The sequence below is a fragment of the Chrysemys picta genome, chromosome 20 (genome assembly GCF_011386835.1).
Source record: "Chrysemys picta bellii isolate R12L10 chromosome 20, ASM1138683v2, whole genome shotgun sequence".
Lineage (NCBI taxonomy): Eukaryota > Metazoa > Chordata > Testudines > Emydidae > Chrysemys > Chrysemys picta.
This window is the reverse complement of record NC_088810.1, coordinates 16,700,039-16,718,151: the sequence shown is the minus strand read 5'-3', so window position 1 is coordinate 16,718,151 and position 18,113 is coordinate 16,700,039. Positions and strand designations below refer to the sequence as shown.

Below are 18,113 nucleotides of genomic sequence, written 5' to 3'. Positions count from 1 at the left end.
CTGTAGTATCAAGTAAGCGTCTATATTGGCCAAGGGAGTACTAGAGTGATACTTAACTATGCTGAGAACCTGAATGAAGGAGTAAGGTTTCACTTCCACCTCTCTCTGCTTGGCCTCAGAAGTTAGTTTAATGTCATGATCCAGTGTCAGGTAAGCTCACTGTTTACTTTCTGATGCTGGAAGGCAGGGCTGCATCGGCTTAATTCAATCTGTCGGACCTTTCTGCGGTTCAGTGTCCGTTATATAGAGACGGAGCTTAGGTTGCTGGTACCATTCAAGGTCAGTGACAGTGTGGATCCAGCTGGGTGTTTACATTTTCCAAAATGGCCTCTGTAACAGGACGCAAGGGAGTGATTAATTTTCCATCGTGTGTATATCTCAATGAGCTGCTTGGCACTCAGGAACTTAGCAATAACAACCAATAGGGAGGCCATTTCCTGGCAGTGCACCACTGACTGGAGGAGTTGAGGGCCTGAGGTTGCTCCGAAGGTCCATAATCCAGACAAACTTCCAGGAACTATCTATGCAGTGTTGTTGTAGCCGTGTTGGACCCAGGATATTAGAGAGACAAGGTGGGGGAGTTAATATCTTTTATTGGACCTACTTTTGTTGGCGAGAAAGACAAACTCTCAGGCTTATGTAGAGCCCTTCTGCTGAGAGCCTAGAACTTCTGAGTTCTCTTCCTGTCTGACAGTAGCTTTGTGCAAGTCACTTCCCTTCTCTCACTCTGCTTCCCTCTTCCTAAAACAGGGATGATATGTAACTTTGTAAATGCTCTGAGCTATAGATAAAAAGTGATTTAAGTGCCAAGCGTTCGCTCACTTGAGGGGCTGTGAAGCTTACTTGGTTAATGTTTGCGAAGTATTTTGTCAAGGAGAAACATCGTATGAATGCTAAGTATTAAACAGTTTAAAAACCAGGAGAATATAAGATGTTGAAGTGATGAGCTGAATTGTGCATTGCCATAGATGTACCAGTGCTCTCTCCTTAGCAGATCAAGACTTGAACAGTCCTCTTGAGGAAAGCAGGGTTTCACTCTTAGCATGCTGTTATGTTTATGCAGCTCAGAGTTCCAGTCACTAATTCTCCTATTGGACACAATCATAAATCACTACTGCAGTAACTAGGTTTTATTGAATATCTCACTAGCGTGTGCAATGCATGAAAGTTTCAATATGCATAAACTATGCTGCTTGATTTTTGTATGTGAAATTATCAGATGCACACACGCCAAAGATGAAAATTGACTTGAGCCATGAGGCACAACGAACTTTACAATAGTAGCAATAATCATAATAAGCTATTGCAGCATTTTGGGGTTTTGGTTGAAACAGCCCAAAAGATTCTGTGGAAAAGGTGGATGGCTTCAGTGTCATGGATCCTTCTGGAGGGTTAGAATATTTGTTTTCACCAGTTTGCACCTAGCCCTGCAGTGAGTATGTTAGCATCAGGGTGGTGGTCAGGAACAAGAAGGAACAAAGCTACCAGAAGTGCAGAGAGGTAGTTTCTGTATAGTGGAGTCAGGATGCCAGGCTGAAAGGTAGCATACAGACAGGGTTATTCTACTTTGGATGGGGATTGTTAAAATAGAAGCTGGGACCTACATGATGCAGTTCTGATGTGTGTGTGCTAAAGGACCTAACATCGGATGGCGCAGAGTTTTTAAATATTCATTCTATGCCTGGTGGTCGCAATTGATCATGCTTCCTTGGATGCTATGCAAATATTTCCTCCTATCGCAAGGACACCTATACTTTGTTAGCCAGCGTAGCTTAGTGAGGGAAAGCTGCTGTCTTCAGGAGGGTGACTATTGACTGCTTTATAGCGTGAGGTGCTACACTTACATTGAAGCATGAAAGCTTTTTGATGTGGACTACAGACAAAAACTAAACCCCTCTGCTCTTCCAGAGGATGGAAAAGGACATTAATGTTAACTAGATGGCTATTTTTCTTTTTTACCAACTTCACTTAGTCTTTCATAGTTCTAAAAGGTGCTCTGTTATAAATACCTTTTCCTTTGCGCTCTTTTCCCATGCTACATAGCTTTTGCATGTGCATTTCTAGCATGATTGGTGATGGGGGTGCTTCACAGCTTTTAATTCGGTCTTTAATGGCAAAATTCAACCGTCAACATCTACCATTTCAAGTTACAGTTCAGCCGCTCAAAATGAGTAGAACCCTGTTTAACCTGCAACATGCAGCAGCCCCATTCACAAATGTGTTAATGCTTAAAAGCTTTAACCTGCACTTTAAGCTTGAAGTTTAATCCCCCCATAAAATGGTCAGAATTCTGAGAAATATTCCCCAGATTTTGACTTAAACAATCCAACCTGACAAAGTAACTGTGTGAGGCTGGTAGAATTAGAGAAAAAGATCTGGGCTCCCTCTAATGGCTCTCAAGGAGTAGAGACTTTACACCGTTGCCAGATCTGTGCTGTTGCAAAGATAGATGAATAAGTGAACAAAAATAACCATGTTAAGTTAGCACCACAGTGGGATTGTGGTGCGAAGATTTTTATCCCAGTGGAAATGGCCAGTTTCAAGGTGAGTGAAATGCTCTAGGGAGGTTCTTGTGTTCAATATACATATTTTTTTTAGTGTCCTGTTTTACAGATGATCACCTGCTCCTTATATTCACAAGAGCATCAGACAGGTAGTAGAAGCTTTTCTTCCATGTGCAATTTATCCCAACAATTTCAGGCTGACTCCTAATTGTAGAACTGTGGGTATCTTACACACACAACTGTCACCTTATAACTCTCTTCTCCCGCTTCCTTAAAACATTTTAGCCTGTCAGACTTGCCCCCGAGAGAGAATTCATCAAATCCCTGATGGCCATCGGGAAGAGACTAGCCACTTTGCCCACCAAAGAGCAGAAGACTCAGCGTCTTATCTCGGAGCTGTCTTTACTTAACCATAAGCTTCCAGCACGCATCTGGCTTCCCACAGCTGGCTTTGACCATCACGTGGTGCGGGTGCCCCACACCCAGGCGGTGGTACTCAACTCCAAGGATAAGGTAAGAGTGGCTGAGCAAGGAAGGGTAATTCTCTTGAAGCATTGTAAAATTAGCACTTCCCTTAACAGCTGACTTCAGAGAACCCAGCCTGAAGAACGTAGCTCACTGCATCTTATGGATATTAAGCTAAATAAATAATCATTCACCTTCTCTTAACCAGGCCTAGATAATATTCACCTGGCAGGGTCTGTCATCACCATATGGTACAGAGATGTAGCAGGTAGAGCAGCACATAGCAGCCCCGTTGCTTCCCTGCTATCATTGTCTGGGCTGCATCACTTGAGAAGGTCAAGGACTCGAGAGAGGTAGGAAGAGGAGTCCATGCAAGGGGAGCTGGGAGGGGAGAGGCCAGAGAAGGCTTGAGCGAGAGGAAGTTTCCCCAAAGCTTTCTAATGTTAAGTTTGAGATGTTCCTGGAGTCATGTCCCTCTGAGCCACCTTCAAACCCTAGCAACAGCCCTTCAGAAAAAGGGCCAAGTTTAATGGTGGCGTGGTTTCAGTGCTGTGTGATAAGAACGGGATTTCAGCAGCATAACTCCCGTGGAAACAAATGGGACCTGCAGGCATTCAGCATCTGAGAATCCAGCCCGATAATGTCAGAAAAATCGACCAGAGAGATGAGGGTAACATTCATAGCTGGGTTAGATCTAAGCTACTGGCATCTGGGGCAGAATATAAGGCCGCTCTTTTAAAGGGTTGTTTCTGCAGGGCTTTGAGCTCTCTGGCAAAGCTCATAAGCACGCAAGCGCTCCCATTAACTCCAGTCACACTACTCACCAGGGCCGCCCAGAGGATTCAGGGGGCCTGAGGCAAAGCAATTTTGGGAGCCCCTTCCATAGAAAAAAGTTAGAATATTATATTCTCATGGGGGCCCCTGTGGGGCAAATTGCCCCACTTGCCCCCCCCCCCCCCGGGCGGCCCTGCTACTCACGTGCTTCAAGTTAAGCATGTTCTGATGTGCTTTGTGAGGTCGGTGCCAAAATGCTCAGTACCTTGCAGGATTGAGCCCTCCAAGCCCAACGTTTTTTCTTCCGGTGGTTGTAAGTTAGTTTTGCATTGATGTGAATGTTACTGATGTCTCTTAAATATCAGAGTCAAATACGCACTTTGGTGCTACTCAAGGTAATTAGCATCTGACACTGAGCAGGTCTTGTTCCATTTACCTTACTCTGTGCACCTGTGCTTGTGCACTAAACAAGCCGAGATACTTCTAGTTTCAAGATATTGCAATATTATTTTATTTGATCCTCTCATTTTCAGTATCAATACAAATGACTATAATCCCCTTCCTGCCTTCATCTGGAATGTAAATTAAAGGTATATTTATTAGTTACATACTTTAATCGCCTACCAGTGATGGTACCACTGAAAATTGTAGAGAGTACCAGGGTCTAGGACTCAGAGTCAGGAACTCCCAAACGTGGCACTAACTTGGTCTGTGACACACAAACCTCTGTTTTCCCATAGCTGATCCCCAGAGTATTTGGAAGACAGCGATTATTATTAGTTACAGGACTATGGTAGCAAGTATGAGCCCTAGTCCTGGACCAAGACCATGGCTAAGATGAGACAGCGAGTAGATTGATTTAAGTTCAGGGTGGTTTGATGATGGAACAGCTAGATACTGGCCATTGTTAAAAGTGAACTGCAAAGCAAGAGAGAAATGAAGGACTCGGACCCTGGCCAGTGTAAGTTGTGTCGCCCTGTGTGAGTGACATTTGTTTCTGCTTCCCTCAGGCTCCCTATTTAATCTACGTTGAAGTACTTGAATGTGAAAATTTTGACACCACTAATGTGCCGGCCCGGATCCCGGAGAACCGCATCCGGAGCACGAGGTCTGTGGAGAACCTGCCAGAATGTGGGATCACTCATGAGCAGAGGGCCAGCAGCTTCACCACCGTTCCCAACTATGACAACGATGATGAAGCCTGGTCTGTGGACGATATTGGGGAACTGCAGGTGGAGGTGAGGCAGCCAATGGCACTGGAGCCAAACTCCCCGTCGCGAAGCCTAGAAACCCCGTGGGGAAAATGAGTCCCAGCCATAGAACTGCGTCCCTGTTGTAAGGGAGAGGGGACACCTAGTGCAGTCTGTTCTCAGTAGGACCTCCCCTACTCGGACGGTTCCTGTGTTGGTGACTCCTTGCAGCCAAGGAGGCCTGGATGCTGTTCTCTGTGCCAGAGCGGAGTCGCTTGAGTGGAATACACAAGGGTTTGTCTCTTTGCCATGCTCAGCAGGATGTCTCTACAGCTTTGTCTGTAATGTCTTACTCCTTCCCTTCCGGTATGTCCCGCAGTGAGAGCGCCGAGCTAGCTGGAGCACGGCTGCATTCTAGAACTAGTTGGTGAACAAGGGACTTCCCAGCCATGATCGTGGTAGGAGTAGCTGCCTGGCTTGTAAAGGAAAGGTGTGCGCAAGAGACTTTCTCTTATGAGCAGCCTTTTGTGCACTGAAAGCTTTTGTACTAGTGCGGCACATCCCAGGCACGGAGTGCAAACAACAGCGTGAAATCTTCATCCTAACCCATTAAAATGCTGTGGCTCGGAGATCAAAATAGCAAGCCTGCCTGGAGCCCCGGATTCAAATCTTGGCAGGAGAGACTCAGTCATTCATCCTGCCAAGGTAGATAATCGAGTGCTGTGCAGTTCGCTCTGTGCCCGTTCTTCTCTTTTGGATGAGACCTTAAAAATGGGACCTGTCAGGGCTGCATGGCTATTAAAGGTCCCATGGGACACTTCTCATAGCCAGGGTTTGCCCTGCTGTTGGACAGTGTGTAAGCTCACCTCCTTCACCCTAGAAGTGGCTGCTTCAGTGGCTCTGAACGTGATTAATGGATCCGTTGGACTGAAAGGTTTATAAATGTAACATTTTATCATTTTGCACTAAGGAGAACGCTGAGACTTGCTGGTCTGTAACTCAGTCTTGCGTCTCTCTTTCCAGCTTCCGGAGATGCACACCAACAGCTGTGACAATATTTCCCAGTTCTCTGTGGACAGCATCACCAGCCAAGACAGCAAAGAGCCTGTGTTCATAGCAGCTGGCGATATTAGGTAACGGTGAGCTTGTGTTGTGGCGGGGAGATTTCCCTTGCTGTAACAGGGATTCTTCAAGACCGCAGAGCCTGGAGATGGGTTTCACTGGCTTTATTTAAAACAAGCCTTTGTGTCAGGTGGGGAGGAGTAACACAGGGCATCTCCATTAAATCTCTGGAGAAAAGGCCCGTTAGTCAGTACTCCTCATCTTTCTCACTAGGCCTGAGCATCAAGTGCCCTGTATGTTCCTGGACTGGAGGCAGGTGAAGACTGAATAATGGCTGTGTGTAATGGGATGTGCAGCATGAATCCATTCCAAAGCCTCTTCTAAACAGATGGGTAGGGGGTTCTCTTTCACCTAAGCAAAGTTCAGTGTCAGGTCTGAGTCTCTTTGAAAACTAGGAGCAAGACCAAAGTCAAAAGATAAATTCTTCATCAGGGGAGTCAGTTGACCATTTAGTAGCCATTTGGTGATACATGTGGTGTGAGCATGCATGTTACAACAGATCGGAGATCTCAGAAGCTAAATAGGCTTAGGCCAGGTCAGTACTTGAAGGCACGATCTCCAAGGGAAACATGAAGCTACAAGAGCTGGAGTTGATGGGTCAGTTGGTGAGGTTCTTCTTTGGAGATGGTTCTTGATGCAGCCTCTTAGCTAGCTTTAGGAGGTGCGGTGTTGCTGAAAATTGGCTCACTTGAATGAGACTGAAGACTGTGGTTCTGCCCATGTGTGTCCCAAAGACATAGTGGTGGAAGCCCCATTTTCCTAATTTGAAGGAGTAAATTCAGCCCATGGAAAATTAACCTCTGCTGTTTCCGTTAGATACAGCATTCGTTTTCATCCCCTACCTGAAACTGTTGGGTAGGATTGTTGCACTGTTAAACAACAGTGTTGGAGACCACTCCAAAGCGGGGTCTGCATGTCAGTGATGGGTGAAGTGATCCCTGACAATACAAGCTTCGTAAGGTGCTTTGGGCTAACATGTGTATGATGGTATTCCATTGTCACTGAAACCTCTCTCTTGTGGAAAGCAGACTTGTATTTTTAATGACTTTACTTTCTAGACGGCGCCTCTCCGAGCAGCTCGCACACACCCCAACAGCTTTCAGGAGGGACCCTGAGGATCCTTCTGCTGTTGCCCTGAAGGAGCCCTGGCAGGAGAAAGTCAGGTATGAGTGAAGGAGGTGGGTGGGGTACATGGGAAAGCTGAATCGCCCCATTCCTGTAATAGGTCCGTGTTGAAATCCCAGCTACGTCTCTATGGAATAGCTTCCCTTGGGGCTGCCTGTGCTGATTTGCTCTGTAAGTAAATGTGGGGCCTCAGCTTTGAGCCCTGGCTGCCTTTAGGGAACAAATATTGACTCAGATTCAGTATTTTAAAAAAAAAGGTCCTCGGTACACAGCAGTGATTGATTTAGGCTCTGTGTTCCAGGGCGCTCTGAGTCCCGCAAGCTTGGTGCTTGGCTTATTCTTTTGGAGCGGGTGTGATTGTGGGCGGGAGGGGAAGTGATAGAAAAGGGCCTTATTTCCTTCCAGTGCTGCTTAATTCCTGCTGCTGTATAGTTTGGCGTCTTCTCTGCTTGTTTAACATTGATCTATGGCACTTGGTCAGGGCCCCGTTGTGTCAGTGCTATACAAACATAATAAATGACTGTCCCGGCTCCAAGAACTGACAGTCCTAAAGCCCCAAGTCAGCAAAGCACTGAAGACTATCCCTGTTTAGCAAAGCATTTAAGCACATGCCAGCAGTGAAAGAGAAATATCCCTAGCCTAGAAATTCTTGACTCGAAATCCACCTCTTGGTACTGACTTACAGCTGCTGTCTTGTTACTACGCTGTTGTGCTAGGCTCTTTCCAGAGATCCCATGGAGCAGGCAGAGGTTCTCCTCGGTCTTTAACCCTTTGCGATTTCCCCACAGGCGGATCAGGGAAGGCTCCCCTTATGGCCATCTTCCAAACTGGCGCCTCCTCTCGGTGATTGTCAAATGCGGAGATGACCTCCGGCAAGAGTTGTTAGCGTTCCAGGTCCTTAAACAACTGCAGGTAGGAAAAGAGCAAGACACCGCCCACTAGTGCTGTGGGTCTGTAAACGCAGCCCATTGGTGCGTTTGACTCAACACTCTCTTTTTCAGTCTATCTGGGAGCAGGAGCGCGTGCCCTTGTGGATCAAGCCATACAAGATCCTCGTCATCTCCGCAGACAGCGGCATGATCGAGCCGGTTGTCAACGCAGTGTCTATCCACCAAGTCAAGAAACAATCCCAGCTCTCACTGCTGGACTACTTCCTCCAGGAGCATGGCAACTACACTACCGAAGCGTTTCTGACGGCCCAGAGGAACTTTGTGCAGAGCTGTGCAGGCTACTGCCTGGTGTGCTACCTGCTACAGGTCAAAGACAGGTGGGCCCTGTGTGTTGGAGTGAAGAGGCTGCAGTCCGAGCACAAAGAATTTCCATGCCATCCTTGCCCATCGGGCCTTGGGACCAACCACTGTAGGGCGGCAATCAGGGAATTGCTGTCTTGAGTATTGACCCTTAGAGAAGTGTATTAAACCCCCCAAAGTGGGTAGTAAGGTTTGAAGGACTTTCCAAAATGGCATCCATTATTCAAGATTCCATTTACCTCATTCCGTGTCTTCTCCCTCTCCCCGCTGTATGTGTCAGGGAATCCCTGAGAGCAGTGGCATACTCTCATGGTGCTTGCTGGGGAATCAGAACAGTGGGAAGTGGCTGGTGTGTCACCATAGGGGAACCTGAAATTTCAGTAGTGAGAGTTCGTTTGTGTTGAAGCCGGGCTGCTTGGAGCATTCGCTGTGTAATTGCAGGGCTGTTTTGTAAGCAATAAACCCCCATATATGTACCTAGTTAAAACGTTATTTTTTGGTAGTGTTGTACAAGAGGCAGAGAAAATGTACAGCCCTGTGTGTACTTGACATTAACAGGTGATGCTGCTGGCTTAAACTGAAGCCAGTACCTATTTGTTTTGTCAGTGCTCAAGCAGTTGCTCCTCCACATTGGGTGAGGACCTTTCAGCTCTTTACCGTGTGGGGATGTGGTTCTCCAGCTGGCAAGGAGGTGGTGTCTGAAATATGAGCTCGTTGATCGTTTTCTCTCTCGTTCTCGTTTCCCTTCAAGGCACAACGGCAATATATTGCTGGATGCAGATGGACACATCATCCATATAGATTTTGGGTTCATTCTCTCCAGCTCCCCCAGGAACCTTGGCTTCGAGACATCTGCCTTCAAGCTCACGACGGAGTTCGTTGATGTAAGTGAACTATAGCTAAATTCTGCCAGGAAGGAAAAGGGTCTTGTGGTTTGAGGCACAGGATCAGGAGTCAGGAAACCTGAGTTCTGTTCCCAGATTTGGGAGGGTGTGTGGTCTAGTGGTTAGAGCAGGGGACTGGAACCCCAGACTCTTGGGTTCTCTTCCATACACTTCCTCTGTGATCTTGGGCAAATCCCTTCTTCTCTATGCATCAGTTTCCCCATCTGTACAAGAGGGGTGATTCCTACTTCTTGTGGAAGAGTAGTTACGAGAATTGTAATTGATTTCTGCAAAGTATTCAAATGAACGGCACTGTAGAAGAGACCATTCTTATTCCTAAAGAACTCTCAGATCCTAGGAAGAAAGTTGATATAGAAGTGCAAAGTCTTACCATAAAGTTAGATCCTTCAAATAAAGATGCCTTTTTAAATAATTCCTGATGTGCTTTCCCAGCTGCCCTTGCTGGCAGGGCTGCTGTTGGAATTTCCTCTCTAAGGAACGCTTTTGGCATGTCACTAGAACCCGTGCTCACTGTCTGATCTGCTTTCCAGGTCATGGGCGGTCTGGATGGTGATATGTTTAACTACTACAAGATGCTGATGCTGCAAGGCCTCATCGCTGCCCGAAAGCACATGGATAAAGTCGTGCAGATTGTGGAGATAATGCAGCAAGGTATGGCACTGCTTTCCGGCCTCATGGCTCCCACCTGCTCTTACACACGACAGGACACCGAGGGGCATTTCACACACCTGTGCTGTGAAAGGGGAGACAGCTAAGGCTAGATGCAGAATTTTTCTCCCTGTCTCTGCCCTCCAAATGGTCTTTCTTTTCATTGCGCAGCATTGGGCAAGTGTTCCCACATGGAAAACAGACATTCAACACCACATGAAAATCTGGCCGTTCAGACAGTATTAGATCTTTGTGCGAGACCCATGATGCATCCGTATAATTTCATTTGAATTGTAGTGATTTGAATATAGAGGATGCGTGGAGGAGGTCTTGTGAAATGGTGAGAGCGGGGGATTGGGACTCAGGTCACCTGGGTTCTGTTCTCAGCTCTCCCACTCACTCTGTGTGACTTTGGAAGAGTCATTTAGGGGCTGATTTTCAGAAGTGCCGAGCACCACCCGTAAGTCCAGCTTACGTCAATGGGAGCAGCAAGTGCTCTGACTTAAGGGAAAATTTAAGTGGCGCCCCTGCCTATCTGAAGGCGTTGTGAGGATTAGTGCATAGACAGCCCTTTAAGCTCCTGTGAGGAAAAGAACTAGAGGAGAATTATCATGACACTCCTGTAAGCATTCAGTCAAACTGCTAATGCTGGGAAACGGCAGCATGCTTTGATCCTATCTCATTCTGTGTATGTCGTCTAACCTACTATTTAACTACTGTGTGTGTGTGTGGGGCGGGGGGGGGGTCTGTGGAAAGATAAATAGGTTTGGCAGGACCGAGCTTCTGAAAAGCAGGCACCTCGCTTGCTGATCTTGACTCCTTTCTTTAAAATGTAATTTGCAACGTTGCCTGCCATGGGGAAAATGGTTTGCCAATCATAATGCTCCTGTGGCCGCTTGAAGTGTGGAGAGAAGCAAGCCAATAACTGAGTGTGTGTCAGTTTGGCCTCTAGATTGCCAGAGATGTTTCGGAGAAAGCCAGCAGAGCCAGGTCCATACGGCAGTGCAGGTCGTCTGTGAGTGTCAGGAAGCAGAATAGAATATTCACAGATAAGTTTGCTATTGTATGAGATCTTAAAGGGGCTAGCGGCCCAGTGCTCCCCAACTAGTAGTGTCTGCACTGAGACTGGCACTCTGAGCTCCCCCCACCCAATCCTCTGTGCAAGGACGGGGGTGTCACTGCTGCCTGCCCGCCATCTAGCGGTGCATGGTCAAACCTGCCATGAAGCTTTGCTTTCTCTTGCAGGCTCCAGGCAATGTCCAAGCACCGTGGCAGGTTAGAGCAGCCCCAGTTGAGTGGGGGCGGGGGGGGGAGGTTGGCTGGGACAGCTGAGATCTTAGTCTGATAAATGTTCCACTCTATTAACCTCACTGCAGCAGGATTATATTCATTACATTCCCCTTACAGGACCAGGGAAACTGTCCCTAACGCAGGGGTGGGCAAACTTTTTGGGCCGAGGGCCACATCTGGGTGGGAAAATTGTATGCAGGGCAGGGGGTTGGGGTGCGTGAGGGAGTGCAGGGTGTGGGAGGGGCTGCGGTGTTCAGGGCAAGGGATTGGGGCAGAGGAGGGGTGTGGGGTGTATGAGGGGGCTCAGGGAAGGGGGTTGGGGTGCAGGAGGGGTGCGGAGTGCAGGAGGGGGCTCGGCAGGGGTGTGGGAGGGGGCTCAGGGCAGGGGGTTGGGGTGCACAGGGGTGCAGGATGCAGCAGGGAGCTCAGGGCGGGGCGTTGGGGAGCAGGAGGGGTGCAGGATGTACAAGGGGGCTCAGGGCAGGGAGTTGGGGTGCAAGGTGTAGGCAGGGGGCTTAGGGCAGGGACTTGGGAGGCGGGGTGCAGGCATGGTTTGGACTCTAGCCTGGCGACGCCTACCTAAAGCAGCTCCAGGGAGGCAGCGGCGCGCGCCAGGGCAGGCTCCCTGCACACCTGTCCCTGTCCCTGTCCCTGCGCCACTCCAGGCAGCGCTGTGGGCCCCTGAGGGAGGTGGGGGCGGAGGGCTCTGCGTGCGCTGCTCTTGCTGCACCTCCAGGCACCTCCCCCAAAGCTCCCATTGGCCACGGTTCCCTGTTCCCAGCCAATGGGAGCTGCGGGGGGCGGTGCCTGGAGGCAAGGGCAATGCACGGAGCCCTCTGCCCTCTCACCTGGGGGCCACAGGGAAGTGGTGCCAGCCGCTTCTGTAGAGCTGCACAGCGCCATGTGGGGGGGCAATCCCGCGGGCCAGATCCAAAGCCCTGAGGGGCCGGATCCGGCCTGCGGGCGTAGTTTGCCCACCCCTGCCCTAACGCAAGCATTCAGGGGATGCATCACCAAGCTACAGCTTTGCAGCTAGGATCCTATGGTCAGGTCGTCTAATGGTTAGAGCAGAGAGTATTGGGAATCTGGGTTCTGTTTCCAGCCTGGTCATAAGAGCAGAGGGAAAAGGAAATCAAAAATGTTGTAGATATTGTAACTTTATTTCCCTACTATAACACACTTAGCTACCTAGATTAGAGGAGTGGAAATAACCATCCAATCTTATACCATTGCACAGTGGAAGGTCCCACCTAGCTGCAAGTGAATTGGGTCTGTTCCCCTTTAAAATTACACAGAGGGCAATCACCAGTCTTAATCTATTTCATTGTTTCACTGGACATTCACGTCAGTGTTCTGATGATGTCTACACAGTGCCCTCTCTCTGCATTGGGTTGCAGTCTCTTACTCCTAGCTAGTTCGCAGCTCTCCCTGCAGCAAGTAACCAAGCTTGAAGCAGTTCATAGATTCATAGAGGTTAAGGCCAGAAAGGACCGTTATGACCACGTAGTCTGACCCCCTGCAGTCCTCAAACATAGTTGCCACCCCAGTACATTAAAAACACCGTTTACCTCCACACACACCCAGTTACGGAGAGAGTTACAACCTCATTCATCAGTTCTACTTGCACACTGACCTCTGCACGCCTGTCTGGCCACTCAGGCTAGAGACCAGCTAGCAGCAGCCTTGTTGGACCATTTCCAAATGACTTGTTGCTGGTGTGGTTCAACACTTCCTTTGCAGTTCTATATCCCAGACTGTAAAACCCTCCAGCGCCAAGCAAGGATGCTGCACACATGCAGAATAACTAGTTGGTAACCCTCACCCTGAATCAGCAGCTCTTCCTCCCTCCCTCCCCTCCCCCGCTGCATTTGGCTGAAGTTTCACGGCAGGGTGAGTTGGGAAGAGCCCAGGTTAGGGTATCACAGTTCAAAGTCTGTGTGGTGCAGTGGGGGAAGGAAATGGGGAATCAGTCACATTCCTCCACTGGGCACCTGTTTCAAGCATCCACCGAGGTATTCCTCACCTGGCAGAGACTGGCTTTCAATTACACATCAAACAGTATTGTATTGGAATCCTCGGGGGACTTTAAAGTGGTCGCTTAAGAAATTAGGGGTTGTCCGTTCGTTCGGGCTTTGCCTGCTTTCCTGTATTAGCTCCTTAACTAGACTGCCTTAAGCACCACACAGCACACAACCGTAACATTGTGTCAGCCGGTCTGTTAACCCTAGCCTGGATGAGTTAGCCACCCCCAGTTGATGGGTGAAATGTATGTCCTTGCTTATACTGAAGACCAGCTCTCCAGCTGCTGTGAATGGCTGCAGCTCCGTTGGAACTAGTGGGGCAGATCCCCGCTAGTCATATGTCTGTGCAACTCCATTGGACTTGATGGTGCTACTCCATTTTACACCAGCTGACCGTGTGGACCAATGCTGTGGTTGTGAACACTTGTTCTTGTCGCTTCCTAGTGCAGACAAGACCTTAATGGGACCCTCTGTGCAGGTTTCACTGTCATTACTAGACAGCAGTTGCAAAACGTGCTTCCCAAACCAGGCTGCTCCGACTCTCAACTATTCTGTGTAAGTTCTTCCCGCTGCTTTGGAATTCACTGTTAACTCTGCTCCTCGTCTCCTCCTCTGTCCCCATGTGTTAGGTTCTCAGCTGCCCTGTTTCCATGGCTCCAGTACCATCCGCAACCTGAAGGAGCGTTTCCACATGAACATGACGGAGGAGCAGCTGCAGCTGCTCATTGAACAGATGGTGGACGGCAGCATGCGGTCGATCACCACCAAACTCTATGATGGCTTCCAGTACCTCACCAATGGCATCATGTGACGGCTGCGCCCCTGCCACCAACTCGAGGATGGCTTTTATCGTGGCCACAGTGCCCAGCTGGAGACCTACCACCCGGCCGAGGGAAAAGGTCTTGCCCCTTGTGGTGAAGGGAGCCAAGCAGTAGCACCTCCTGGGTGCTGGGTTTACCGGACTCTCAAACCAACCACAACAAAAAACAGTGTTCAGAGAAGCGAAATCCACGCGTGAAATTGACTAAAACAAAAAGGATCATGTGGCAACCACGGCGATCACGTTTAATGTGACCGCGGGGTCCAGGCGTTGGTGAGACAAAGCCATCAGCGCTCTGTGGACAACAGAGCATCTGCTAGACACCAGAACCATGTGTACATCAGTTCCTCCCATCTTTATTTCAGTATTATGCCTGTTGATGTCCTGTGAACTCTTCCACAATCTCATAAATGTTTAGGGCCTGGGGTGGAGGGGGCCAAAACCATCCTCCTCCCTGAGTCTGGTATTTGCTGATATTTTGAGCCTTCTGCTAGCACCACTTGAATGCAGTTGAGGTGAATCCCCATCAGCCCCCAACCCTGCATGTTCCTGTACAGCATCGTCAGCATTATTTGACTCTCCTGATGTTGGTTTGGCTTTTTTCACCCTTTGCACATTTTAATGTAAGTTTAAGTTGCAAGTTAGACAACAAACGTGTCTTGAGATCATAGGTGACTAGACACAACCCATGTAGCACAGTCTTCACCTTCTGGAGCGTAGGGTTATTAGGACTTAGATATTTTTGTTTCCTTTCATCCACATCTCTCATAGTCTGGCCATGCAACCGCATGCCCATCTGTCTTTCTTTGGGCACCTTTTTGACTTTGTTCCACAAATCTGGGGCTGTGAAGCTTTCCCCTGCAATAATATCAGACTGAATGCTTCATGGGTTTGTGCCACACTGAATGTCTTGTCCTTGGCTGATGATCCCTGAACTCACGCTGCCTTGAACTCAGCAGCGGGGCTACACATCGCTTTGTGTGTGGTATCCGCACAGGGGTTACATTTCCGTGGATGAGGAGTTTTTACATCTACCTGGATCGGACCTCTAAATGCAGAATGTTCCCCTGGAGGTTATAACCTGTCCCATCCCTTCTCGGTGGTGTACTTTGCCCTGAGCCAAGTTTCATGGCTCCCAGGGAGTGAGGCAAAACGTGGACTGATGTTGCTAGTTCTCTCCCTAGGGTAACTGAAGTCTAGGCTTATTATCCATCTTACCTTGCTAGCATACCTAGCTAGAGTTCAGGAGACAGAATGATCTTTAGTTTTGCGGCAAGCAGGGCATAGCTAGTGCCTTTTTTCAGTTTTAAGTAAAGAAGTGATCGTGCTAATTTTTCATCCCCGGAAACAGGTCAAAAGCAGATGCTGACAAGCACAAAGTTATTGCCAAGAACCAGTAGAACGCAGCTGTGAAGTCGTAAGTCCAGGCTGTTTGGCATATAGATCCAGGGCACGGAAATAACTCTATGCTGGGTTGATTTCATTTTAAAAACTCCCTTTCCGCTACTGTCCAGCTGAGCGCATCTGTACTTTATAAAGAGCAACAAGGTTTGATTTGTTGAAGCTTCTCCATTTCTCTGTATTAATATAACTCTATTCAGACACGAGTCCCCTCCCTTGTCCTGTCTCCCCTCAGTGTATTCAGACTTCCTGCAGCTGCTGATCAGAGGGTGGAATCCCCTACTACCTGAGTGTATGTGATTTGTTACCTCAGTCCTTGTTCTCCTCCACCCCCCATCGACTCCTGTTGCGGACTCTCATGTTAATAGGTGTGTTTGTTTAGTGCTACTTTGCCATGTTGATTATTTAGCATTTTTTGAACTGTATTTTAACATTATGGGATAGAGGTTTCTGGCAGGAAGAGGCAGTATTTCCAAGTTTTGCGACCAGAAGTTCAAACCACTGTGTACCCTCCTGCAGCCCAACAGATGAGCAGCGAGCTAGGCTTAACTGTCTCCCAAATGCAGTTAAAAAAGACAGGTGGGGGGGGGGGGGAGCATAATCTTCCGTCACTCTCTGCTCTCAAAACCAGTTTATTCTTGTTACCAGTTTGGAAATGGATTGGCAAAACGTAAGGTATGGCTTTTTACTGTCGGCTGAAGGAATGATGAAAGGTCTGAAACTCTTCTCCTCTGTTTGCGCACACACACACCCATGCTTTAATTTCCACCGATCCTTTGAGACTGAATCCTCCGTTTGTGTTACGGAGTCTGCTTCATTTCCATAAACATTGACTTTGTGAAGAGTGGGGAACGCTTGGGTAGCAATATTCTCATCCTTGCAGGTGGGAATAGAAAAGGACCTAGCATTAGTTTCATTACAAAAAACAACAAAACACTGACCTAGTTTGTTTGTCCGTTCTGTGTTTTAATTTTTCCCCTTCAGTTCCTCCGTGTAACTGCGGTTGTGACTCAGCTGTTCCAGGAGCAGCCAGCAATGGCTCGGAAAAGGGGCCGTAGATTTTAAGGAACAATCTGAATTTCTGTGGGAAAGACCCAGCATTGCAGCGCCAGAGGGGTGGAGCTAGAAATGATAGAATTGTTTGGATGATCAGTGTGTGGGGCGGGGTGGTATTGCTCTAATAGAAGGGCAAAAAGTAACTATGAATGTTGGAAAAATTAGTGATACTTGTCACATTTTGTACACAGAAGCAGATTTGCAGGCTGCTGTGTTGAATGAGGTTACACTCCTGTAATCAACCTGGCAGTGGTAATTCTGAGGGTAGCAATTTGTAGCAGCAGCCCATGACGTGTTGGTCATTTTGGCTACTACTAAATTTCGGAGCAGCGAAAGGATCGTTTTAAAACTTAGCAGTTGGCTTGTTTTTTTGGTGGGGATCACTGGGATTTAACTTTTGGGTCACATTTAGGCTTCGTTTACTCATTTGTATGTCACTTAACAGCCTGTTGAATTGTCAGGAAACTGCTTTAGTTGCTAACGTCATGTTTCAGCTCCTGCCGCGACTCAAGCTTGTTTGGCTGTAAAAAAGCCCCAAGCAGACACTTCAAATGACTCCATCTTGCTTCTTAGCTTCCCCCTCTGCGTTTATATTGACCTGGAAATGAACGGCAACCAGGTTCCCCTTTAATGTAGCAAATGACATACGGATACCCCATGATCGGATGTACTGAGCCCATAGTAACAGCATTGCTGCAAGTAGCAAGTGAAATGGTGTCCCTATATACAAGTTACCCAGCCAGTTGGGTGACTTCTGCAGATTGTTGCTACATAATCTGGATGGGAGCCTATGGAATGTAGTTTTCATTTAACATCCTCATGGAGAGTACGTTTGAACAGCTAAAAGGGGATGGGCTGCTTGACCGCAAGAGGAGAGGGACAAAAATAAGATCCTAATAGGCCATAGGAATGGCCTCTCCTTGAGCAGAAGCGAACACCCTTTCTGACAGCTGCTGCTGGCTACACGGACTGTATGTGAACCTTTCAATGTGTGGGGATTTTTTATTTTCCTATTCAGTAAGGATGGGCCAAACTCAGAAATAAAATATACAACCAGAACTTGGTTTCTAATAAAATGTCCTTTTTAAAAAAACAAAATCTGGTGCAGAAATTGCTGACTGCGTCTCGTTAATTGCTGACGGCTTAAGAAAAAGCTTCCAGGGGAAAGCTCTGGTGGGAAAGATTGCTTCGCGCTTCCTATGTATTCCAAGCCTGCCTCTTTCTATCACACCCCTAGGCTTGCATAAAACAGATTAAATGCATGTGGTCGAGTTTGACCCCGAAGGACCCCTGGGGGCAGATCTTGAACTTAACTGCGGTTTTCAGGACAGATCTAGTTTTTTTTAACCTCCTTTGAATACTAATCCTCGTCAGAGGATTTCCAAGCACTACACACAGGTGAGTAAGCATTATCCTCATTTTACACGTGGGGAAACTGAGGCACCCTGCTATGACTTGATGAAGGCTATGCAGTGAGTCAGCGGCGGAGCAGAAGGATGGTCTTGTGCTTAAGGTGCTGGAATTAGACTTGGGGAACGGAAA

The 18,113-nt window shown here is 48.0% G+C and overlaps 1 protein-coding gene across 3 annotated transcripts in view; it reads left to right on the top strand.

Moving 5' to 3' along the window:
- PI4KB (phosphatidylinositol 4-kinase beta) overlaps positions 1-17,669 on the top strand; it is a 57,105-nt gene extending 39,436 nt beyond the window's left edge. For all 3 annotated transcript variants that reach the window (XM_065574143.1, XM_065574142.1, XM_008170339.4), the window contains 9 exons: positions 2,790-3,017; positions 4,754-4,981; positions 5,957-6,066; positions 7,114-7,218; positions 7,969-8,092; positions 8,182-8,447; positions 9,182-9,314; positions 9,866-9,986; positions 13,924-17,669. In XM_065574143.1, coding sequence (XP_065430215.1) covers positions 2,790-3,017; positions 4,754-4,981; positions 5,957-6,066; positions 7,114-7,218; positions 7,969-8,092; positions 8,182-8,447; positions 9,182-9,314; positions 9,866-9,986; positions 13,924-14,105 — 1,497 coding nt within the window. In that variant the 3' untranslated portion in view covers positions 14,106-17,669. The remainder of the gene's footprint in view (positions 1-2,789; positions 3,018-4,753; positions 4,982-5,956; positions 6,067-7,113; positions 7,219-7,968; positions 8,093-8,181; positions 8,448-9,181; positions 9,315-9,865; positions 9,987-13,923) is intronic.
- The last annotated feature ends 444 nt before the right edge of the window (positions 17,670-18,113 follow it).